General features: G+C 46.6%; 1 protein-coding gene across 1 annotated transcript in view; it reads right to left on the minus strand.

Annotated features, from left to right (window-relative positions):
- Nucleotides 1-539: 539 nt before the first annotated feature.
- insrb (insulin receptor b) overlaps nt 540-25854 on the minus strand; it is a 68865-nt gene continuing 43550 nt past the window's right edge. Inside the window, exons 4-24 of the mRNA XM_076153322.1 lie at nt 23144-23352; nt 22911-23044; nt 17222-17361; nt 16906-17050; nt 16495-16709; nt 16239-16365; nt 15896-16143; nt 15619-15786; nt 15307-15505; nt 12133-12262; nt 11841-11994; nt 11389-11537; nt 10307-10463; nt 10068-10164; nt 9728-9795; nt 9349-9578; nt 8821-8931; nt 8504-8666; nt 8276-8405; nt 8051-8185; nt 540-7711 (exon numbers count right to left, since the gene is read on the minus strand). Of these exons, the coding sequence (XP_076009437.1) occupies nt 7357-7711; nt 8051-8185; nt 8276-8405; nt 8504-8666; nt 8821-8931; nt 9349-9578; nt 9728-9795; nt 10068-10164; nt 10307-10463; nt 11389-11537; nt 11841-11994; nt 12133-12262; nt 15307-15505; nt 15619-15786; nt 15896-16143; nt 16239-16365; nt 16495-16709; nt 16906-17050; nt 17222-17361; nt 22911-23044; nt 23144-23352 (3464 nt within the window). The 3' untranslated portion in view covers nt 540-7356. The remainder of the gene's footprint in view (nt 7712-8050; nt 8186-8275; nt 8406-8503; nt 8667-8820; nt 8932-9348; nt 9579-9727; nt 9796-10067; nt 10165-10306; nt 10464-11388; nt 11538-11840; nt 11995-12132; nt 12263-15306; nt 15506-15618; nt 15787-15895; nt 16144-16238; nt 16366-16494; nt 16710-16905; nt 17051-17221; nt 17362-22910; nt 23045-23143; nt 23353-25854) is intronic.

Consider the following 25854-nt stretch of genomic DNA (forward strand, 5'->3'; position numbering starts at 1 on the left):
CTGACTCAGTATTTGTCAGCCTCAGTTGTATTTAGCCTCAGCTGGACATTTAACAACCAATCCACCGAGAAACAAAAGCGAGAGGACGCAGAATTCTCCAATAATTTTATTCATAATTTTAATATAAACAGTTAATTGTTGAATAATTTACACACAGCAAGATTTTTTATTTTCATATCATTCCAACATTTTTCTGTACATGTCGACTGCTTGGCTCTCCTTTGAAAACATAGAAAAAATAAATTGTCAAGCATTTATTTAGTCATGGCACATTTTTGATCCTGTACAAAATGCATGTATTTCTGTCTACATGTGTATGTGTGTGTGTGTGTGTGTGTGTGTGTGTGTGTGTGTGAACATGAAGATATATGTGGTACATAAAGATAATGGCACATTTGGATCCAGTGTGAGGGATTAAGCGATCTCTGTGGGTTTTGTTTTGCGGTTGAGTTTTGGACATAACTGTACATACACACATATACACACACCTGCTGCTGTCTGCCAACGCATCAAAACACATTTTTTCCAACATTAACGTATACACACACACGCGCGCAATGTATCCCCGACGAACACATCGGCGTGTTGCATCCACAAAGAAATGACATTTTTTTTTAACGCTTTAATAAAAAGGAGGTATCCTGCGAGAGACTACACACAGCATTCTGGGGGACCACCTATGTGCACCGAGGAGAGAGAGAGAGAGAGAGAGAGAGAGAGAGAGAGAGAGAGAGAGAAAGAGAGAAAGAGAGAGAGAGAGAGAGAGAGAAGAGAGAGAGAGGAGAGGAAGAGGAGCAGCAAAGGAAGCGAAATGATAAAGACTTCAACCGAGGAGGACGACACGGACACAACTCCATACGTATAGCAAAGGATAAGAGAGGAGTAAAAAGGGGGCGACGCTGTGTAAACTGGAGCAGACCACTGGACCGAGCCGTGTTGTCAGAATATCTGCCAGACCAACCGGGTCACGTTCTGGAGTCCCAAATTTATAATTCTCTCTCCCCCCCTCCGCCTCTTCCTCAGCAATGAAACTACAAATAGGAACAGTTCATCATCGTTGTTGTTGTCGTCGTCATCATACCGACACACGGTACAGAGTTCATGTTGGCAACAGGAGCTGCAGGTGTTTAGTCTTAATACGGCCCCCCCTGTGGGAGGGTTCAGTCTTGGTAACAGGACCAGCGTCGGGGTCTAGACCTCACGCTGGTTTGTATAGTCGTCAAACCATCAGTAAAAAGTTCTGTTTTTTCTTTTCTCTTAGCTTATTCAGGATTTCATCTCTCGTTTTATTCGTTTTCAAAGCATGTGCAGTGGTCTTTTCCAGTTTTCCACAATAAAAAAAAAAAAAAAAAAACTAAACACGTGACCTCTCAAAGAAGAACAAACAAACTTCAATCTTTTGGGATTCGTACGCCGGCTGACGCGAGCGACGCGTTTTTAGTTGCGAGGTTACGAAAAGGCTCGGCGGGTGAGGCCTTCTGGGCGAGGGCCGAGCGCCGGGCGTCTTTTCCCGCACGGGGACCAAACAGGGGAGTCATTGCGCAACGTTGGCTATACAGGGTGAACCCCCCTGGCCCGCCCCCTGGCCCCGCTCCCCTGCAGACTGGAGCTTAAACACGCGTGTAGAAACAATCTGCTCTGCTGCTTCTCTGTGTGAGTGGGTTGTGTCATGAAGAGAAACAAAACGAGCAAAAACTAAATCTATGCTTTTAAATTTAGAAAAAAAGTTATATACACATTGATAACAATGTTAAATTCATAATGTACAAGAGTAGTAAAAGTTTACAGTCAAGAGAAAAACAAAGTAATTGTATTTGCCCTCCCTACTTTGGCGAACAATAAAATCAAATCAAATAGCAAATAAAAAGAAATCAACATCTCTAAAATGTAATACTTTTTTCTTTTCTTTAAAACAATAATACATACAATGCTTTGTTCTCACCCTGCACTGCATTCACTCACACGCACGCCGGCCGTCTGCGTCTAAAGGTCACCCGAGGTCAACAAAAACAAACCGAAACTTCCCTAAATCAAGTGCTTTCATTTGTCAGGGGGGTCAGGGGTCAGGAGGTGGATGGAGGGGGGAGGAGGAGGGGGCGTGTCTCCTGCTATTTACAGTTAGAAGAGCTTATTCGTCAAGGTCCTTTCTCACTGCCGCCGACAAACAAATGCATTTCCGGCGGGGGAATCTCCACGCGGCCCGCAGTCGCTCGCAGGTTTTTGTTTTTTGTCTTTTTTTATTTTGCGTGTGCTTTGGGTCGTCGCTGTTCAAACAGACTGATGTTGGCTGCTGAGGAGCAAAAACAACAAAATGATTAACAACGAATGACTGTAGCGGGCAGATGGGCTCGTGTTCATGCACAGAGCAAAGCCGGCGCTAAGCAGAGAAGAGACACAAGTTCAACAATTTTTCTTTTTGGTTAAAAACAATGAAGTCGTCAGTCATTTAATCCCAAATTACAGCATTAGTTCAACGTGTTTGCTTTTCTCTGCAGCTAAGACTAAACAAAGCCCCTTGCTGTGTCACTTTTGGAGGTTGGGTGAATCCTCTGTAGTGATTGATGGTGGAGACCCGTCAGTCAGTGATGGTCTGCTCAGGGGGGGAGGGGCAGTGGACCGGGTGGGAGGGATGGGGGGAGGGGGGGTCAGGAGGGCTCTTAGTCTGAGCAAGGCACTATTGGGTCGCGGCCCTGTTTTGCTTTGCCACCCCTGACCTGCGACGCTCCCGTGCGGCCGCTAGGGGGCGGTCTTAACCGCATCACGCCGGTGAGAGAGGAGGATTCCTGATGTTGATGAAGCTTCGCAGGGGGACAGTGAAGGTGTTTGGGTTGTTTCTTGTTGAGAACATGTCCTTGGGCTTTCAAACATCTCTGTTATCTTTATTTTGCAAGGAACGCTGAGAACTCTCGCTTTCAGTCAGAGCAGAGACAAGGCAGGTAGGTAAACCCTTCTTCCTCCTCCTCCTCATCCTCCTTCTCCTCCAACCACAAAGCATCGGGCCGCCTCCCTGAGACGAAAGTTACAATCTAGATTTCACGTCTGTTCATAGTTCTTATGGCACACAGGATTGTCCCAGTGCAGCTTTCCTCTGCAGAAGGGGAGGAAGAGGAGGAGGAGGAGGAGGAGAGGGGAGAGAGTCCTTCCTCCTCTCACCAGCCCAGACGTCCGTGTCCTGATCAGCCAAAACAGACCCAACCCATGGCATTGACAGAAAATAAAAGGTCATCTCTTGATATTCACAGTAGAAAAAAAGAAAATACATGTACAAACAAAAACAGAAGAGAAAATAAAAATCAGAAATCAACATCGTACAGAGGAACACACACACACACACACACACACAAACTGACAACAGACTGGAGGAAATGTGGAAAGGCCTCAGGATTTGAACGCCGACCGTTCTGACCACATAAAGAGACGGTGTGATATGATGAAGAGGAGGAGGAGGAGGAGGAGGAGTAGTGTGTTCTGTTCATAGCTTGGTTTCAACCTTGGCTGCAGGTATGACTCTGTTTACGTCTCCGTCCTCAGAGTGCAGTGGAGCTGCTGCCACTAGGGCGTCGGGGGGGGGGGGGGGGGGGGGGGGGGTCAGAGTTCATTGAATAAGTGCTATGGGTACAAACACACGGAGAGCGACGATGTCTCGACACGCCGCTCCTTACGACAGAAACGCGACTGGAAAAAAGAGCTGTAAAGAGTCAAAAGAGGAAGAGTCGCGCTCCCCGACATTATCGACATGTTACAGTGGTCTTCAGGCCTGTGAGCGCCTCCCCCTGGACACGGGGAGAGAAAGCAGTGGGTGCAGCAGAGTTAGTGTTGTAGGGATGAGGGATACATTGAAATGCTGGGGCACTGAGGGACTCCACGGGGACGATGTAGGCTCTTTAGACTGATTCCTCCATATGCGCTGAGGTAGACTCTGGCCAAACACAAAGACGAAGACAATTACTCGCTAACTAGCTCTGCTCCTGCTCAACGCCAGCCACTCCCGAAACGCCTGCACCACAAACAAACGCCGCCCGCTCGCTCGCCGACGCGCCGCTAAAAACGCTCCACTAAAAAGCTAAACTGTGTTCTTATACAATGACATTGATCATAATAAAATAAATATCTGGTATTTCAAAGATATGGGCACCATCTTAATTAAAAATTGCATATGCGTGTGTGTAGACCACCACAAGACAAGCAAACCCAGGTCAAAGGTCGAGACGTTTCCGCCGTTGCGTACACACACAACCCAGGGGCGGCCGATTCTTTTTTTTCTTCTTGCTTTCATTCGCAAACTATGTCACAGATTATTTACAAAGTACAAAAGCCCCAAAGATCCTGACTCTCAACATGACCAGCTCATATCTACATCCTAACCTCGGTGCCTCAGAGTGTCCAAAAGACTCCGGCCAATCCACAGTGTCGCCGCTAAAGCACCGTGTGTGTGTGTGTGTGTGTGTGTGAGAACCGAAACAAAACCGACAAACAGCAAAGCTCAAAAACGCTTTCACTTTCTTCACCGCTGCGGTCTCATCTATGTCAAATATGCAGAGTGTACAGAGGCCCGAGTGTGTGTGTGTGTGTGTGTGTGTGTGTGTGTGTGTGTGTGTGTGTGTGTGTGTGTGTGTGTGTGTGTGTGTGTGTTACACTGGCCAATATCACCGGCCGAGACGTGGCTCTGGGGTTGAGAAGGCACTGGTAAAAGATGGAGGCAGCTTCTCCGCTCTATCCGACTCCCGCCTCTGCAGGTTCTCATTGTTGACAGAAAGCCGCCCTAACACTTTGGCTACACTGAATATGTGGAACGCCGTTTGGCCAGGTGGGATAGCGCCTCTGCCTGTGCGTCCAGGGAACAGCGCCCTGCCTGTACTCGCCTCCCGGGGACGAAACTGCTGTGTTCTTACACTCAAGATGAATTTACTATCTTAAGAGACATCATTAGCTGAAGTGTGGGTCTGATGGAGGACGCCCGTCTCCTGGAAGTATGCAGGTAACAGGAATGTGTCGATGTGTTTGAAAGGGGAATTTGAGTTACGATAATGTGTCTGTCGCTCCAAAATTTTAAAATCTAAAAGGACTAAATCTCCGGCGTGTTTTCTAGCCGGGGCGTGGTGACGGCATTGAGCTCAGGCAGCAGGCAGGAGAGAACGGGGACGAGGGGGAACGAGGTGTTCCAACTAAATCCTGGAATGTCAGACCTGAGCGGAACGGCTGCTGTACACTGTGTCCCGACTGCCAAACTACATGTGATAGGAGGGAGAATAATAGGATTATCACTCACACTCCTGTGCTCTTTCCCTCACACACAGAGAGAGAGAGAGGGAGAGAGGGAGGAGGGGGGGGGAGAGAGAGAGAGAGAGAGAGAGACTAACAGCCCCCTTTCTCCGCTGCCTGCTGTGGACTCTGAATACGGCTGGAACTTTCCGGATTCTTCTCCAGCCCTCAACCACAAAACATGGAAAATTCCAACAGCCTGATTTTGGGCAATGGTTCCCAACAGCCAATGAGAACCTTCCGGGGGGACTGAGAGAGACCAGACGGTCGTGTGTGTGTGTGTGTGTGTGTGTGTGTGTTTGGTTCAGGGCAAAACTAATTGAGGAACAACAAGATGCGACAGGCATGGCCCCGATGTGTGAATCTAATGAAAGCCCTCCCGTCTAACTGGCGGTTGTGGGCTCTCTGGTAGCTCACGCTGTCCCGGGTGGGAATGCTACGCCTCTCCAATCAGCACCGACCATAAACCAGCCAAATATCGATTGAGAGAAAAATGGCAGGAGACCGCCTCATCTGCTTGACCTGCGTCCGGGCTGAGGGCTCTGTTCTGATCCAGGCTGTTACTGTGAGCAATGCTACACTCAACAGGACAAAACAAGAGCTGGACACACTCTCTCTAACCTCACCAACAGCTCACACACACACACACACACCAGTTTGCAGACGATCAACACGATTACGCCAATGCGATGAATCCACGTCAACAACAACACACACACGGACCTCTGCTCGATCGGACCGGGGAAGCAGCGAGAGAGACAGCAGAAACAGAGACAAACTCACAGCAGACGCGCTTCCACCTACAAAGACCTCACTCCCCCTCTGTAAAGCTTTTTTTTTGGTAGTTTTCTCCTTTTGACAACTCCAAGTGGGGAATAAGGTTTGAATAAACGCGATGTTGTGAGTTTCTAGGGCTTTCCCCCTCCTCCATCCAGAGGGACAGAGAGGGGGCGGGGGGGCTGGAGGCCTAAGACACAGAGCAGTGGGGTTTCTGGGGGGGCTATAAAAAATTAGAAAATAAAAAAAGGAAGATAAACCTGGCAAAACAATTTACTAGCAAAGCTTCAGATGAAAAATATTACAAATATGGACTATTTACAAAAACACCAATATTTAATATATTATATATAGAATATTGGTGGGTTAGCACCAATATTCCATATATACTATATATATTATATATATATATATTTCTATACCCACTAAAATATATCAAAGCAGCAGCTATTGGTCAGTCTTAGGAACTCTTTTGTCCAATTCTTAACTGTTTAAATATCCTTCAGCCATATTGTGAGGACACAGAATAAAACTGAGAAAAGAAAGAGCGAGAGAGAGAGAGAGAGAGGAAAATAACAAAAAGGCAAATAAATTAAAACTATTCACCAAAAACACCAAATGAAACTGTGTGTGTAGTTTGGAATTCTGCAGAACAAAAAAACAAACATTCCTCTAGGAATCGACGTTTGTTCGAGGATCAAGTCTTTGTGAGTCGTCCCGCCGTTCCGTACAGTTCCAAACTGATTGAAGTCATTGTTCAAAAAAAGGAAATTAGTGTAAGAGCTGACAGACGCGTCTCTTTGTTTATAGGCCACGTATAAAAAGGCCACTATCTGAGGAAAAGGTTTCACTTGGAGAGGAAAAAAAACAAAGCACAGAAGTGTGGAAATGCAGATTGTTGGGGTCACGGGGGGGGGGACAGGAGTCTGGAGAGGTCGAGCGTAAAGCAGCCTTCTGGTTGTCTAAGGTTTGTTGTGTTCACAGTTTGTTTTTCTGTGTTTCCGTCACAATGATTCCTGGAAACTTGGCATTAGTGAAAAACAACAGATAGGTAACATGGTGATAGAAAGTCCGGTGTGTTGTGGATGAACTTAAAAAAGTATTTGCGCCCCCCCGGCTCGCCTCTGGTCGGCGGCCGCGAGGAAGAAAAGTAAAAAGTCCTGAGATCTGCGTTTTGTGAAGGGCTTCTCCAACAAGAATAGAAAGAAAATCATTTGAATATAAAGAGGAAAAGCTAAAAAATAATCTTGAGGAGAACGAAAGGATGCTTTGATGGGAAAGGAGATTTAATCGAGTTCATCTAGGGAACAGGAAATGTTAGGAAGGGCTGGATCTGGGCAGCGATAAGATTCGTCCGTTTTTCTTGCCACCGTTCATGTGTGTGTAGGGGACATGCTCCTCATAGTTCCCCCTGAGGGCCACTGAGGGCCCGCTGTCTCTACTTAGGCCCTCCTCTCTCTGAGAGTATGAGGACGGGTCCAGAGGGATGCTCTCCATGTTGTCCAGGTCCAGGTCAAACTCCTCAGTCTCAGGCACTTTGTTTTCCTCGCTGTAGAAGAAGGAGACCTCCTGGAAAGATGGGTGCAGCTCCTCCCGCAGCATCTCGATGATCTCTTGGAACAACGGCCGCATCTTGGGGTTGTACTGCCAGCACATCTGCATGAGGCTGTGCCTGGAATGGGGGGGAAACAAGACGGGAAAGGTTTAAATCGGAAATGAGCAAAGGCATGAAATAGGAACGGACCTGAGGGAGGAGGAAGAACACCAAACATGCACGACACGGAAGACGAAGACGAGATGAAAAGCTGCACTCAAGGTTCTTTAAGGTGCTTTGGATACATAATACCAAAGAAAACACAGATACAAGATCTGACAACAAGATCTTGTGCTGGAACAACTGCAAGCTGAGCACTTTGGTAGAAATCTGGCCAGAATGTGTCACAGTGTCAGTGTGCAGGGAAGCAGAGGTGTCGGGTGTAAACAGCTCGGGATGCAGGCTGGAGTCACTCACATCCTCTCGGGGCAGTTATCTGGCCGGTCCAGGAAACCTCCGTCCATGACGAACTTGAGCACCTGTTCGTTGGATAGACCCTGGTAGGGCTGCTCTGCCAGAGTGCTGATCTCCCACAGAACCACGCCAAATGACCTGGAGACACAGAGACACAGGGACAAATGAGCTCAGCTGCAACCGAGGATGGAATCAAAGCTATTTGAACTGCGACTGCCGGGGACCTACCAGCAGTCTGAGTGAGCGGTGAAGACCCCGTCCTTCAGAGACTCGGGGGCCATCCACCTGACGGGGAGCAGGCCCTTCCCTCCCTTGCGGTAGTAGTCTGTCTCATAGATGTCTCGTGTCATACCAAAGTCTGAGCGGGGTAGAAAGAAACAAATGAGAGTTAGATGGAGGGAGAGAGAAACTAAATAAGGACAGTGAGACAAAAATCAATAAAAAAAGCTCCCGCACCTCCAATCTTGACAGTGAAGTCTTCTCCCACCATGCAGTTCCTGGCTGCAAGGTCTCTGTGGACAAACTTCTTGGCGTTGAGGTAGGCCATGCCGTCTGCAATCTCTGCAGCCATTTGAATCATCTCCTTCAGCGTGGGCGGCGGGCGACCCGTGGGGTTGTTCTACAAGTCACACACACCAGACAGACTCTTGGGTTATTGTCAGCCCAGTGAGATGCAGTAGGAGGTTGATCCTCATTCGCTACGGTGGATCGATACAACAAAAACTGAAATAAAGTAGAGATGCGGATAATGACAGTATGGCAGCTCCACGTACCTCTGAGTCGGGCCTGAGACCGCGTAAATAGCTCTTCAGGTCACCGTGGGTCATCAGCTCCATCACTACCAGTGTGGGCTGCCCCTTTGAGACCACGCCCAACAGACGCACCTACGCCACAGAACACAAAACACGGGTCACACACAGGCACACCTCAACCGCACATGACATGAAGGATAGACACCACAGTATCGCCGCACTTCTCCCACTGGGCAGCAAATTCACGGACACACAAAGTAAAAGAGCACAGCTGCAGCTCAGATCATTTTATTTAACTTAACATGGAGCAGCTGCACTGTTTGAGACCTGACACACAATGTACTGTATCTCTGACCGGCCATGTTGTAAATATGGAGAAGCTCTATTCCACTCTTCTGCACTTGCTGAAAATTCCTTTGAAACACAGAATACACTCATCTGAACTGAGTGGAGAAGGGCAAGCGCGGCCGCTCCAGTGTCCTTTAACAAAGCTCAAGAGGGTGTCAGAGGAAACAGTTTGAAGTGTTTAGTGAAGCGCCGGTGTCGTACCACGTGGTGACAGCTGAAAGCCTTCATCACCGAGGCTTCATTGAGAAACTCGATCCTCTCCCGCAGGCTGGCCGATTCATTGACCGTCTTGACTGCGACGCGCGTGTCCGGTTCTCCTTTCACGATGTCTTTGGCGAGGCCCTCGTACACCATGCCGAAAGATCCCTGACCCAGCTCTCTGAGAACCGCGATCTTGTCCCGCGGCACCTCCCACTCATCTGGAACGTACACTGCACAAACACGAGGAAGAATTTAGCGTTTTTCGTTCGGCGGAGCCCCTCGGCGATCGTTACAAGGAAGCGAATGTGTTTTCGTGAATATATGCAGACAAATACAGAATGTATATGAATGATTGAGAAGTGACGTAGAGAGCTCTTACCATCGTTGGCACTGAGGTACTCGGGGTTGGAGGAGGCGATGAGAGGTCCTGTTGGGCCCTCCGTTTGCCTGTAAGGCAGCAACAGGAAGCAGTCTGAGAAACTCTGGATCTGAACTCTCTGCAGGATGTTCTGACCTTTTTGCTGCTTACTAAATCTGGTTTATACATCCTGGCACATATTCCCAGCTGCAGTCAAAGTATTTCAGCTTCACACTCTTACTTCACATCACACTATTCACTGCCTGAACAAATTGAAACCCATTTTATCCAATGTTCTCTACTGCACAACACGCTCAGTGGAGTGGAGACATCACAGAGGAGCGACAGTCAGAGATCTTACTTTTTCTTGAAAATCATGAAGACTCCACCTCCCACAAACAGCAGCAGAATGAAGCAGATGACCGGACCAATAACGATCTTCAGCACACCGCTGTCATCTGCAATCAACACAGAAGCTCCTGGTCAGGGTGATTCATACCTTTTTGCTTATGGATGATTATTTAAAATTCGGCCAAGCCATGTGAATCCTCTTTGTCAATGATGTGTGTGAATAATGCACAATGATTCATTCAGCCTTACTGTCGGGCATGAAGAAGTAAGCCGTGTCGGTGAAAGAGCCGTTTCCTGCCAAGGAGGTGGCACGGATCTTCACGCTGTAGTTTCCAGGGTGCACAAGCCAAAGCTTTGTGCCACCTGACTTGAGGTAGGCTGGCCGTGACACACAAGCTGTGTGAACCTGAGGAAGGAGACAAAAAAGCATTTCACATGGGTAATCCTAAACTCCTCCAGAATGCAGACTGTTGGGAGGGGGGAGAAATGTGAGGAATTCAGAAAGCTGCTGATAGGAAGAAAAGGCTTTTTAAAGTAGAGAGTGCACACGAGGACACGGCACAAACTCAACAAAGCCTCAGATGGAACGATCAAAACTGTATTGAACTGGATTCCCTCATCGTTTCTGATATAAAATTCAGATCTCTTCATCTCCCACAAACAGATCAGTGTGCTTTGACTACAGGCTGCGTTAGTAAGCTTGTGTGTGTTTTCAGTGCGGTGCAGTGGAGATGTCATCTGAGATGCCAGTCCTTCCCTGCCACTGCATCCTACTCTTCCTTCCTGCCTCTGTCACTATGGTAACAGAGCTACTACTGGCTCCTAGGGTCAGGCAGTGCAGCAATGAATAGCAATGAGAGATGAATTCACACATTCACAACAAGTAAACAACAACACACAAACACACACACAGGCACAAACAACCCAACCACACTGGCAGAGAAATATTGACAATATTCAAACGCAGTGCAGGAAGCGGCACCACATGCACTGGGGGTACCACTGGGGGTTTGTAAACAAATATTTCCTTTGTTCCTCCTTCCATATAAGCAACAGACAGAATCTGGTGTCAGAGTGTACAGCAATCCTCTCCCTTCCCTGCCTGCCTGCCTGCCTCCTTTCCCTCGAGTCAACTCAGATCATTCCTCATTTTCTCTGCAGTGCCTCTCTCTTTTGATCCATGTTCCCTTGTATGCCTGTCGTACTTTTACCTTAAGTTTCCTCTCTCCTACATGCAAAAATCAACATCCTTGCTTTTTATATATCTGTCTGTTTATCTCCATCTCCTCCTACTTCCCCTCTCCATCAGTTCTGAGATGGGGGTTACTGACCTCAAGGTCTCCAACCTTCCTGTAGAAGACCTCGTAGAGGATGATGAGGCCGTTAGGGGAGCGCGGCGCCTGCCATTTGATGAACACCGAGTTGGGCTCGTCTGGGATCGACTCATGAGTCACAGGGCCCGGGATGTCGTCTGCTTTTTCTGTGTGGAATTGTAATTTGCATACATTTAAAAAAGTGCAGTACAGAAATAATGCATATGTATACTGCAGAAAATGGAAGTGTCTCACTGGAGGGTGAGGCAGGGCAGCGTGGCATTTAAGGTGACAGTGTGTGGAGTTAAGTCAGAACGAATATGAATGTAGATCTGTCTGTGTGCTGGTGAATTGAATGAAGTGCAATCCAAATGAGGTTTTGATTCACTTTCACACTGATGAGAACTCTGTGGTAAGGCCAGTGTGTGATAATGGGTGTGTGTCTAAGATCTAAGTGTGTTTGTACTCACCCTCAGGCATGGTGCGAGCGCTGACGTACGTAGCCATGCTGCAGCGTTCCGTATCAGACTGATGGTTGCAGGCCATGATTTCTATTTTGTAGCTGGTAAAATGGTGCAGGTTGGAGATGACGGTGGACTCCTTTAAGAAAACCTTCAGCTCCACCTGAGCAACGACAAGGTGACATCACATTTGTAAGAGACCAGGATTCAGTTTGTGATTTTAAACACTGTACACATCTCATTACTGGAAATCAGGGATGGGGAAACTCAATATCAACGTAAACAAAATAGTGTTTAAAACCTTGGATCCCTCCTCATCCTCATCTTTAGGGGTGACTGTTGTGCCGTAAGGGAAGCCAGGTGGCGTTGTAAGGAAGAGAGGGCTCTGAGTGGCGTTTGCGACTCCCACTGAGCGTCGCCGTCGAGATGGTCTGGAGAGGAAGAATGGCAGAGAGCGGTTAGCAAAGGTTAGAAAAAAGGCACTGGAAACACTCGGTGGAGAGTGAAGTTAAATATCCAATCTGTTTTGCAAATAGTCAATACCTTTTCTAAAAATATAAATGGTTCTCAGACTCGGCAAATGATCAAAAGTGTCCTAAATGTGATCCCTTCATGTTGGCTCTACCCAGGCAGACTTTGAACTGAGTCAGTTTAGGCTCCATCACCACTGTGATCAAGGATTAGGAACAAGGCTGACTGCATGACATTTGACTGCAAAACCCCCTACTGCCTTGCTTCAACACATACTGACCATGGCCACTGGGTGGTGTTAACGAGCAGCGTGCTGTGTTCAGGTACTGTACATGGTTTTGAGTGTATGACCAACAAGGAGGTCACACACTTCAAACAAAGACCTCCTGCAGTGGTTTTGTGTAGATTTAGGTAGAAACAATGTCTTGGGTCTTGGGTTAAGAAGAAATAAGAAAAGCCCTTGCCATCCCAGGTTCCTTTTAAATCTTAACCTGGGGCAGTGGAACCTGTCCTGAACTGTACAGAGAAGATGAACGACTGAGTTCATGTAGAATGAAAAGCATTATTCAGGTAGGAAACAACATGAAGCCTCCTGCCCCCCTCTGTGCTGTGGAGCAGGAGAGCATGAGCAGTTCATGTGTATTTGGTTGTACAGAGGTGACCTTGGCCAATAGCAGCATGGGATCTAACTCCAGGTGAGGTGTGTGTGTGTGTGTGTGTGTGTGAGTGTTTGTGTGTCCAAATGGCTGTCTGTATGACTGCACCCTTGACTGGCATGAATGATAATGCCCACAGCAATCACTCCCCTGGGGAAATGGGGGAGAGGGCAGCGAATCTGGGACCCCCACGTAGTGTGTAGAACAAAAACAAGGGTCTACATAACCCTCCACACATAGACTCACAAATGAACGGGAGAAAGTTGGCATGGAGCAGGAGCATGGTGTCTGAGACAGGACTGGTTTTACCTGGTCCTAAAATTATATGGTGTCAAACACCATATAACAGATTCCACTGTGTCATCATTTACTTAAGAAAATTTAGCCAGAAGCTGTGTGTGAAAAATGAAGTACATGGATGAGTCAGTCATTTGTGAAACCACATGTAGCAGCAATAATTCAAACTTGTGTTCTGTGAGAGTCTCCTGTTGTTTCAGATGAATTTTGGCCCAACTGTTCTGCATCTCAATCAGACTCAGGTCCAGGCTCTGACTTGTCCTCAGCAATGCCTTCATTATTTTCTTTTTCAGACAGCCTGCTGTAGTTTGGCTGGTGATGGCCTCACATTTGTCTCTATGATACTCTGCTCTAAAGAGGATGTTGTGGACTGGGTGGCTGCTGGAGGAGAAGGAGCACAAACCATCACTCCTCCATCACTGTGCTCCACAGCTGTGATGAGATGTTTGCAGTGATACGCTGCGTTGGACTTTTACGGGCCACCTCCTTAAGCGGTTTGGCTGATTGGATATCAATGCGACTTGCGAGTGTCCAGACAATGTGGTTTCATGCAGCCTGGGCCGATTGGTTATACACACACACATCAGATACAGGTCACATGAGGTGATACAGTGTCATGGGCGCTACAGAGACGGTCACAATTGCTGATCGACAACAATAGTGCTTTTGATGTTTATTACCTTCTTAATTGGTATGAAAGTAGAAAGGGAACACTTAATATGTTAAATAAATAATGACAAAGTGGTGTTTCCCACACGAGGTTAGTTTTATCTAGTTTTTCAGAACTGGTAGGAGCAGTGGAGGTTTTGTTATGTCTGTTATATAAAACCAATGAAATGGGACTGGGTGAAGATCTCTTTCACGTCACTATATCTTAGTGGGGATAGGGTAACATGTCAGTAAGTCAATCTGTACTTATCAAAATTAAATTAAAATCATATAGTGTAAGGTAAGCTAAGCCACCAGACATCGAGTGCTGCTTTGGAAGTAGGAGGACATCCTAATGAAGACAACTTGGCTTCTGTGTGCATGTGTTCATCTCCTGGAGACACGAGGATGTACTGTATGTACTGTACCTACAGAACACGAGCATTACATCTCTTTACGAGTGTGTTTGATCAGTCCAAGCGTGTGTGATTGCTCAAGGCCCTGTCAATCATCAGCACATCTATCAGCAAACCTCTGACTGCTACGCTACTTGCCAGAAGAGCCCCAGGTATGAGAAAGTAATCTGAGAGCAGAGGCCGTGTTTAATACACCACCATGACACGGGAATTGCAAAGAAATCGAGGCTAAGTGAAGCGCTTATCGCGATGTCTGACACTGACTGACACTTTCACAATAGACTTCATCAATCATGCCTGGGCGTGGCAGCCATTTCATTTGTCCCGTGAATAATGTCTTATACCATCTTCCGGCGGCGTGATTACGACATCATATTATATAGCAGCTGCTGCGTCCAGACTGCTGTTGAATTACAAAGGAGGGGAGCTCACAACTTCTGAGCTCATAACAAAGGGAAGGCCTGTTCGCTGTCAATTAGTGCCTTTAACTAAATGCTCACTGACACTTAAGACACCCTCAGTGACGGAGCTAAACCACAGGATATTTCACGCCCCGACACTCCCTCAGCAAGGAGTACAAAGTAAGAGTTATCAGATGTTGGTTTGCCGTCAGTATAAACCTACTTCAGAAACATCCACAGTCGAAGAAACACAATACATCTTTTATGAGAAGTGAATCTGGTACTTGGTAACTGTGGTATTTCCTCCCCCATGTTTCCTCATCATTAGAAGGATATTCAAAGATCACATCTATGTTTTTGTGTGCTTTTCCCCATTAATAATACATTGGATCTGAACAGTCTGTTGCAGGCTTAGCTGACATTAGGTAGTTCATTCATTTCCTCCTGTGTATGTAGAGCCTTCATGTACTGTGAGTATGTTATCTTTAAATTAGCCTTTACATTAACCTATACTTTATCTTGGCGATATTCTATATATTTCCTTTCACGGATCCCATAAACCTTGTAGTCTTCTCCTTTTGAGTACCTGATCTCGAAGACTTCGTTGTGGAGGTAGTTCTCAAAGGTCTTGTGATACTCTATCTCCTCCTGCTCCTTCTTCAGCTGGATGTCTGTTTTGGGGCAGGCACAGCACCTGCCCCCTGAGGTGGGCTCGTCAGTCTGGTTCCACTTTTGCTCATCCTCACTGTCCAGGTGGGTCGGGGTGCGGGACGGCAACTTCATTCCTAGAAAGAATAGGGAAAAGGGTGGATGATGAGAGAGTGAGACAACCAATTTTGAGGAGAGCAGCAGTTGATTTGTTAGCTGATTTTACAACCGACAGTTGGCAGGTGCTCACCTTGCAAGCAGTAGTCAAATTTATAGAGGTCACTGTCCTCAGGTTGCTTATGACAAGCAACCCGGTAGTGGGTGATGTTGCCATTGGGATTGGTGGGAGGCTTCCACTTCAAGATGATCTGAGAAGAGGAGTTGGAGGAGGAGATGGGGTCCAGAGGCACTGAGGGCTCTGAGAGGGAAAACAAGTAGACAACAAATATTCAAGACTTTGTTGTCATATCATGTCAAATCTTAGCATAAATGTAGTGTCTGAGTCTGTGTGTGTGTAAAACACTCACTGGAGGCATTGGTGCGGACATAGATGATCTGGCTCTTCGCTCCTTGCACCTGGTGCTCATCTGATGCAGACAGTTGGGCCTTGACCATGACGGCATACTGGGTCCAGGGTTTCAGAGGTCGGATGAGGTGGCCCGGCTCGTGCTGCTTCCCCTCTGTGGCGCGGGCTGGCGGCTCTACGTCGGCAATCGCCCAGCTGTTGGAGCCGCACGCGTCTTGTCCGTCAAACTCCGTCACATTCTTGAACGGCCTGGGGAAAATTAAAAGGCAAAAATGTTGGATGCAAAAGCAGACAGGACATTGACTCTGTTGTTGGGCCGTATAGGTTTTTTGGCAGCTACTTACGCTTCCTTGTAGAGAACCATGAAGCCAAGCAAGTCTCTGAAGTCTGAGGGCCAAAAAGGCTCCCACCTCACTAAAATCTTATCTGCCATGGTCTTGACCTGGGTGAAATTCAGCAGTCGCGTCTTACCTGAGGGACAGAAAAGGTGAAATGATCAGAGTAGAATGGGTTACTATCTGAAACCTATCAGATAGAAAGATATCTTCATCAAGTTCACAAATAAGAATATCTTCTCATGTGAGATTCTGGTTCTCTTACAGGACGCCTGGTCTCCATTGGTGCGTACAGCGATGTCACTCTTAAGGTTGCGCAACTTGGTTCCAGTAATCTCCTCCATTTTGTGGATCTCGGACATGCAGAGCTTGGAGTTGGACTGGAAGAACGTCCGGCCTTTTTGGATGGTCAGCTTGTGCTTGGACCAATCCCACAGTTCACGTAGGTTCTGGTTGTCTAATGCGTAGAAGGAGTGGATACTGACAAGAGAGAGAGAGAGAGAGAGAGACACAGGTGAGCAACATTGGAAGTCTTGACATGTTTAAAATGAACTCAATCTTAAAAATTATTACAAACCCTCTAATGCATTAAGAATATTGATACGTTTAAATGTGAGAAAAACAAACGAAACCTTGACATTTACAGCAGAAAACAAGATGAGAAGAGAGGACTTACTCTCCCTCAAGCTGCTCCCCCCTGATGAGGCGTAGTTTTCGGAGGAAGGAGAGGGAGACGAGTGCGTACGCTCTGCGAATGGTCAGGTAGCCTGTAATCTCCTCAAGCTGGCCCAGGCTATCTTCCAACTCGGTTGCTATGTTATCTGAAAACACACAGACATTTGGTCAAGGTTGTGATAAATCAAAGACGATACACAGCGTTGCTCCTACAGCTCCGACGCCCAGGCTTAGAAATCGGAGCAATGCAGGAAAAAGGAGACCGGGGAGCGTGGGGAGGCTGTGCCCGGCAGGTGGGGAGGTGCAGTGGTACTTACTCCCTCCGCGAATCTTGATGATCAGGTTGCCATTGAGAACAGTGCACCCTCTCAGAGCCTGGGCTGATGTTACCGAGTCCACAGTTTTATTTCCCACGCACAGTTTAGGACACAGGCCTGCACACGGCGAACAGGTCAACCTACGCAGAGAGAAAGAACCACAAGCAGATAAGCAATTCAACATTCACAATACATTTTGCGTGTGTTTCTCATACGGTTGTTTGAGAATGTTGATGCTTGTGTGTGTGTGTCCCAAACAACTTGAACTGTGTGTCAGTGTCATGCAGTAATTCGTGGTTGGATTCTTGGACACTCCACTTTATTGATTGATGTCAACCCAGACCTTCGCTGACATGCAAGGACAATCTAAATGAAATTTTGTGTGGCACATCCAATGATGCAACACAACCAAACAGCCGACAATCCCATCACATTTGGATACGTCACAGAGTTATTTTAAAGGAACGTGTTGAGTGGAGGCAAAACAACAAACTGGCTTTCAAGAGAAGAAAACAAATAAAATACCAGACATTTTTGTGCGCTCAGTTATCAGGAATGAGTGGAGCGGGATGGAATGGAATGAGACTGGAATGTTCTGTGACGTGTTGGCGTGGCGTGGGCTAGGACAACGGATGAGACAGCATTTTGAAACAACAAAACTAATCTGTCTGGAGGAATTTAACTGATACACATCTGTTTGGACACTTATAGCATCATATCGACTCACACCTGCACCTAACAGGACTCGCATCTCAGTTTGCTACAGTTTAAGATTTTAAAGGAGATAACAGCCAGATTAAGCACATTACACTACAGTGACAGCCAGATGTATGAAACCATGAGGCGCCACTGCAGCACGTGAAAGGAAAGACATTCAACCTTGGAATGGAATGAATCAGCTGATGGATTCTAATGCAGAGCTGTGCAATGCTCTCAATTAATTTGTTTAATTGTGTGATGAATCTATAGGCTTTCAGGGGTAGAATTGGATTACGCAATCTCTCATCCATATCTGAGCCTCCTCGGCATTAACACCACTGGGAGATAGAGAGTGCTTTCTCACACTTTGGTCCAATTAGTGCAGCCGCTCATGCACAACACACACACACACATACTGTACACAATCACACATACTACAATAACAACTTAAAGGAAACGTCAGCGCCTGTTTTTGTTTGTCTCAGCTCAAGGAGAGTCTCCCCTGCAAAAAATGACACGCACGCACGCACGCACGCACGCACGCACGCACGCACGCACGCACGCACGCACGCACGCACGCACGCACGCACGCACGCACGCACGCACGCACGCACGCACGCACGCACGCACGCACGCACGCACGCACGCACGCACGCACGCACGCACGCACGCACGCACGCACGCACGCACGCACGCACGCACGCACGCACGCACACACACACACACACACACACACACACACACACACACACACACACACACACACACACACACACACACACACACACACACACACACACACACACACACACACACACACACACACACACACACACACACACACACACACACACACACACACACAGCTATGTGGCCTTCACACCATTGCCCTTTATTCACAAATGGGCCCTTTTTTGGGAAGCCTCTTGAAAGACGGTAATCCCTTCGTTTAATTCCCCTTCCAGTCTTGCATCTCTTAGCACAAAGGTCTGCATTAGATACAGATTAACACACTATCAAGACGTTCACTCCTTCACGAATGCGTCCCTTGAGTCGCTTAAATGTGTACAAAAGGAAACAAGAGAGCCGAGTCAAAAATAAACATAAATTAAGATAGTGTTTTTCCAAAGGGTGAATTGTGATCTCATCAATGAAAGGCAAGCAGACAGGTCAGTAGAGAGAGAACGCTCCTGAGAGAAATGCAATTAAAGCTATTAAGATAAAACTCTTATGGGATGTTGATGGTATGGATATATATGGATATTGATTAGGATGAATCAGATGCTGTAGTAAGCATGTATGATTTGCATGTTGCCTCCTGGTTGTGCTCGGCTCAGTCTTGAGGGCAGAATGTTGTTGGGTCCAGACTCCGAGTCGGGCCGGGCCGGGCCAGGTCGGACTCGGGCACAAATTCGTCGGACAGGCAATCAGGTTCGGCGTCAAAACATGAAGGTATGTGTCGGGATGAGACGCACTCAAGAAGGCACTCTAGGGTTACAGGTTCGGAATGGGTTCAAAACATCAGGCTGGATTCATTCATACCTGAGAACAACTAACAAAGGCCGCTGTTGTTCACTGTGGGGGCCGAGCCAGAGCTGCATGAACTGCCATTTGTTAGCTCATCCTGTTTTAATTCTATGTTTATGCAGCTCTTATTATCCCTCTCACCAGGCAGCCCAGGCACACATGTGTACATAAGCAAAGCACGGGCACATGCGCGCACACACACACTCTTAATACATTATCACAGACTCTCACACCAATCGCGCACCTGCTTCCCCACCTAACACAGACAAGTGCTGTCATAAACATTCACCACAGTTGCATACAACACTGAGTCCCAGGGGTGCTCTGGGATCTACTCGCACAGTGCCAAATGCCCCATTACATGCTCAGCGACTCCTAGTTTCCATCTTATCAAGCTCTGAATAATTTACATCAATCATAGACCAAATCATTGTTTCCCCTCTCTGACTTCTGAGTGAGTGGAAACACACTGTAATGATCTCTGCAAAACAAAAGTGAGCACCAAAACTCTCTGCCCCGTTTCTCCCACATGGAAAATCGTATATTCAGCTCCTCAAAAGTAACGCTCTAGTTGCAGCATAGAAAGGGAGAATGTTTTGGTACGTTGTATTGAAAAACACAGACACACAGGCAGACAGGCTGGGCCCAGCAGCAGCAGCAGCAGCAGCTCTTAAAGGGACAGTGTACTGTGTATCAGTCTGGATGAACTCACTGACTTGGGCCACAGGATCTGGTAGAAGCATCTAGAACAGAGGCCACAGCTGACGCCTGGGTTTGGTTTGGTTTGGGGCAGAGGCACAGCAGAACCAAACCATACACGCGCATACACAAACACACACGTTATTGGTACGTTTCATGAATGATTCGGTATGTCCTGTAGAGAAATTGAAAGTCAATGGTTTCTAATTTAGCCACTTACTTCTTTAAGGGAGGATGACAATAATACTGCAAGGATACAAAGAGATTAAGACTCTAATGGCAAAAGCACCACTGCTGCATCGCTGACCCTTACATTCAGATCACATGTAATCATCCTCTTCCTTTTTACTACCAACTGTAGCAGAATTCATAATAGAAAAGTTTGTTATCTCGCATCATGTGTGCATGCGTGCACACACACACACGATGCCATATTGACTTCCGCCTCAGGGTGTTTGACTGAGACTTAAAGCAATGTTCTTTTCTTTCTAAGCGTCTGATAATCCCTGCAGGCTGCAGCCATCAAGCTCCCCCCCCCCCGCCACTGCCCTCTCAGTATTCTGAAGGTAGGGGGACTTAATGCATTTAATGCAAGACGTACATGAAATCACACCATGCATGTGCTCATGCACATCTATTTACTAAATATATAAATGTATTTATACTGCTCTCTATCTGGACACATTGGACATTTCCTTAGTCTGCACCTCAAAAAAATGAACACGGCCAATGGCCTTACCAGGAATGGGCTAATGTAGTCACCGACACGTTCAGCACACATACACACACGTAAATGCACAAATGCAAGTACCCAGCAATACCAGAAACACACAAACACCATCAATCATTCAGCCACCTGTGGCTAAAGCCTCGCAGACATCTGCAGCACAGAACCTGCTCTTATTAGAACTCGGACAAATACACCTCACTGTCCTTCTTTTCTCCTCCCTATTCTCGCCATCTTTCCTCCTACTACACCCACATTCATCATGTTTCCATCCGTCTTTTACAAAAAGTGATCTTGCACGCAATAAAGTGAACGCACCACTCCTGCTCTGCATTCAATCACTTCAGTGAATAGGAGGCAGACATGGAAATGAATGCAACTGTCAGTAATGTACTGCACCTCTGTATGCATTTTGAAAGCATGTCAAAAGGCGTGGTTTCGAAACAATTGCATATCCACCTCATTTAGCATCATCTACTGCTGCTAAATGAGGAAGACAATGAGGTTACAGTCCACATAATGTTATGAATCCTAAGTAAGGCATTGCCCTTGCTTTTGTGCATGCAGACAAACTTGTGGATTGGAGTCTAAATGAAAAGATTTAAGGTCTAGAATGTGGTTTCAGTGGCCTATTTCATGTGTACAGTGCATTTCTAAGTCTCTCTCTCATCCTGTACATTTATACTAACTAAATGGTCAAGCGTAATGAATGAGAAGTGGGTCTTTTGCACCTAACTGTCACTATTGTATGCATCATCCATCGTGCTGTGAAGGATCTCTGGTCTGAGAAAAGTTGCACAGGACACCACTGTTGTGTTTACTGCAGCTCTGGACAGCAATGATGCTGTGCTTAAAATAATCTCATGAGAACCACTCAACCAAACTAAGTCAGACAAACAAGCCACAAACAGACTCAAGATAAGTGCAGGGTGCTACTAAGTAATCGATTCTGTGAGAAGATGCTTGGCTCCTGGTTGCATAAAGCCTGGGTCACATTGCTCTGTCCCTGTTCAACTGTTGTGTGCTGGTGAAGTAGAGGTGAACGCAGATAAGAACCTGATTTGCATATGCAACACAGTATTCAGAACACCCTCAAGTAAAACCAATGTTTGCATATCATATGCATACTAAAATGCTTACAAAGCTTTTATAAACTGCTATGAAAAATAAGTCTTCTTCAAGTCATTTGTAAGTGATGACAGCTGTGTGATCACTGGAGACTGAATAAAAACACCTGGGACACCTTTTGTGTCTGGGCTGATTTGGTTATGGAACAATGCAGTGTCTGGTGGCTGAAGTTGGAGCTGATGAATATTATATTATGAATTTGATGTTAAGCAATTGGCAGGAGTGTTATCAGACCCTGTTTTCTTCAGTTCATATAATGTATGTGCTGCAGTGACTCATAAAATGAAGAGTGGCAGTTCAATGAGATTTAAAGTAGATAGCAGGAAAGAGTCAGTCACTACTAGAGTTGGATTGACCAGCAGGTAGTTAATTGTTCCAAAACACAGTTGAGGGTCACCGCCAGTGGCAAACAGGAGCAGGTGATGTTTTGCCCTTCTCTTTGATTTTCTATTACCATGCCTACATTTGTCCTCTGAAGCCCAGCTGCTTCCACGCAGAACAGAGGAGACTTTCCATAGTGGAAAAATACCTCTGTGTGTGTGTGTGTGTTGGTGTGTGTTGGTGTGTGTGTGTGTGTGTGTGTGTGTGTGTGTGTGTGTGTGTGTGTGTGTGTGTGTGTGTGTGTTTGATCAGTTTCCAAATGCCACCATCTCACGTGTGCAATTGTTGAGTGTGTTGGGTGTTTACAACCCACTTGTTCTGCTGGGGTCACAGTTGTATTTTTCCGATCATGTCACGATGACCTTTAACACTTCTGATGGTGGCATCACTCCAGCAGTGAAGGCCGAACATTGATACTTTGTCTGATAGCTGCATGTGTGCAAATATGTCAATACTGCACATTATGGTGCATCTTTGGGATGTGTGTGGGGTTGTTTACATGTGTGTGTTTGTGTGTGCTAAACATACGTAGTGGAGTTCATGGTGGTGTATCCAGAAGGACACTCTGCGATACACTCCCCGTTGTGGATGACGTATTCATTGCAGACAGACTCCCGTCCCTGGTAAATCTTCTTCGCCTGCTTGCACTGATTGTGAAGGTCCTGGATGGGAACATTTCACTCATGTAGGTTAACATCATACAAGTCTTTATGTGTACATCCAAGATCATCATCGTAACTCAGCATCCTCCTATAACCAACCTGGCAAAAAGCGAAGCTGATGCAGCGCCAGCCCCTGAAGACATAATATCCAGCAGGACACTTGTCCACACAGATGCTCCCATGCTGAAGGTTCCTGCAGGCCACACAGCTACTGGCGTTCCCGGGCTCTGAACAGCCACCCAGACACTGGTCGTGGCAGCACTGGCCCTGGAGGCTGCACGCACTGTGCTTACAGTTGTCCAAGCACACTGGGAAAAGACAAGAGAGGGAAAGAGGCGGTTAATATCAGACTCATTCAATGTGGACAGAATCTGTACAGTTTGTGTTTTCTTCCATCTTCAGGATCAGTTAGAGGAAATTGGCATACATTCATAAACTGCATGACCTAGGTGTGTTTCTTGAAGCTTCAAGCATCCCAACAAACCATCCACACATCTGTTTACTCACAAATTAATTGGATTCAAAAGCCGTGAGCCTGTACAGCAAATAGATCACTATATGGAGCTGTATGGATTAAACTAAACAGGTTAAGCCCTCCATGCATTACCTCACCTCTACATAGGGGTTAGGGGTTTTACTGTGCAGTTGTTGACCCTTGATGGTGAACATTTTCAATTGATTTCCAGTGATTGAACACAGCAGCGCCACTGAGCAGACTAATTAGCATTCAGGAATGTAAACTGACATGAACCGGCTGTAATTGGCATTCACACCTTGGAGTGGACATGGTAATAATTGCCTATCTGGCGTCCAGTAAGTATTTGACCACAACAGCCAACAGGGGCAACCTACAGCGCCATGGAAACCTAATTGCTAATATGTTGCACATTAGATGCTATTTGCTCATGTCAGGTTTCATTTGACCTATTGAGAAACACCATTTGTTGAATGAGACGGAGGTGATGATTGGATTAGCCATCAGCTTTGACCTGTGCCCTGTAATGATATGATAAACTAATAACACACGCTCACAACTCACCAAGCTCTGCTCTTTTTTCATTTTTAACCCAAAGCATACACTTAACAACCTGCTGTCTGCAAATACAATAGGATAAAATATCAATTATTATAGATTGATCAGTGACTGGGTTCTCCTGACAACAAAGTCTGACTCGCTTTCTGATTTTGTCATTATTAAATAGACATCTAAACAAACACAATACTCAGATTGTATCTAATCCATCTGTTTCCATCAAATCTACATGGAATAGGACAAGTCTAGAGGGAAAAGACCACAGAACACAGCAGAATATACATGTACTGTATATAGGCCATGTCTGACCCCTGACTGACTCTGCTGTTAGATGCAGAAGAAAGTGGTGTGTGTAGGACTGATGTAGGTCAAATAATAAGGTATAAACAAATCAAAAAGTATGGATTACCCTGTTTAAGGTCTCTAACAGAAAGGTGTTCACTTCCATTCAGTCAGGTCTACTGCTTCATAAATGAAAACAGCACTTATGGTAATATTATAAATTCTGTTCATTACTATTCATTACACTATCTTACACATGGAAGCCTGCACTGTATTTGAGCCTTTAAGGGCTGCCAACTCGTAAAAAGACATCACATGAGCTCTCACAATCAAGAATACACACAGGGTCCCCCCTCCCTTTTTTAAACACAGCAGGGCTGCCCCTTATGCTGCCTGAGTAAAAGCAGAGGGGACAGACGGGGCTGTAGCAGGGGGAAGAGAGGGGGGGCAGAGGGGTAATCAAGATGATGGAAAGAACAATTAAGAAGGGGGTCAAAAATGCAGAGCGTAAGACTAATGTAGAGACAACATCACGTCTGAGATAGTTCATGCAGCGGTCGCTCCACTTCATTTTCCTTACTATGAGTTAGTGAAACTGCCCCTGCACAAGTGTTCTTTGACCCACAAAGAAAAATGCAGGGCTCTCCAGTCTTTTCCAGCCCTCCCCCTCTCTCCTGTCTGCTGTGTGTGTGTGTGTGTACACGCTGTGACCACGCCGTCACATAGCAGCGCAGGGAGGGCCGAGACGGATTAGCAATCCAGTTCCTGCTGAGAATCCATGCCGGAGTGCCTCTCCAGCCCCAGATCCACCCTCAGCTTCAGCCAATGTGTTTGCTGGCTGGGGGAGGCAGCCATTCAATGGCCTCCTCCATGTTGGGGAGGAGAGACGCCCAGGGTTAACCCTGGCCTTGCTGGGGCAGACTGAGGGCAGACGCAGCCAAAGAAGCAGCATGTCAGAGAAAACACTACTGCTCCTACTGATGCTGCTCTAATTCACTCAAGAATTAGAGCAATCCTGCAACTGGAGCCGGGCCAGAACAGAGAGAGATGGCAGATTGTGCTTCAGCTTTATAGCATTGAGTGTGAAGGGCACAAACTAGTGTTGTTTGGTTTAATGTTGTCACCAAATTACATTAACACAAATACACAAACAGATTCACACACTGTCCTTCCTTTCCTGTCCCCTACACTTCTTTAGGGGTGTGTTTACAGCTCTTCCTCTCCTGTTTAAACCTGATCCCAGCACAGTGTTCTCAGCAGGACTCCACAGCAGCATAATCCTAACATCGCTACTGCAGCAGCACTCTTCCTTATTCTGCTCACGCCCGAGCTGGGCTGCATGAGAGCGCCGCTTTACCAAAACACGCTCCAGTCAGCTCGCCGACTCATTCATCCCCAACTCCCACTGTCACACTGTCCTCTTCTCTCCTCCATAACCTCACTCTGACTCGCACCACTATCTATCTATCTATCTATCTCTCTCTCTCTCTCTCTC

The sequence above is a fragment of the Genypterus blacodes genome, unplaced genomic scaffold, assembly GCF_046128005.1.
Source record: "Genypterus blacodes isolate CSIRO-AG114 ecotype Tasmania unplaced genomic scaffold, CSIRO-AGI_Gbla_v1 ptg000058l_1, whole genome shotgun sequence".
Lineage (NCBI taxonomy): Eukaryota > Metazoa > Chordata > Actinopteri > Ophidiiformes > Ophidiidae > Genypterus > Genypterus blacodes.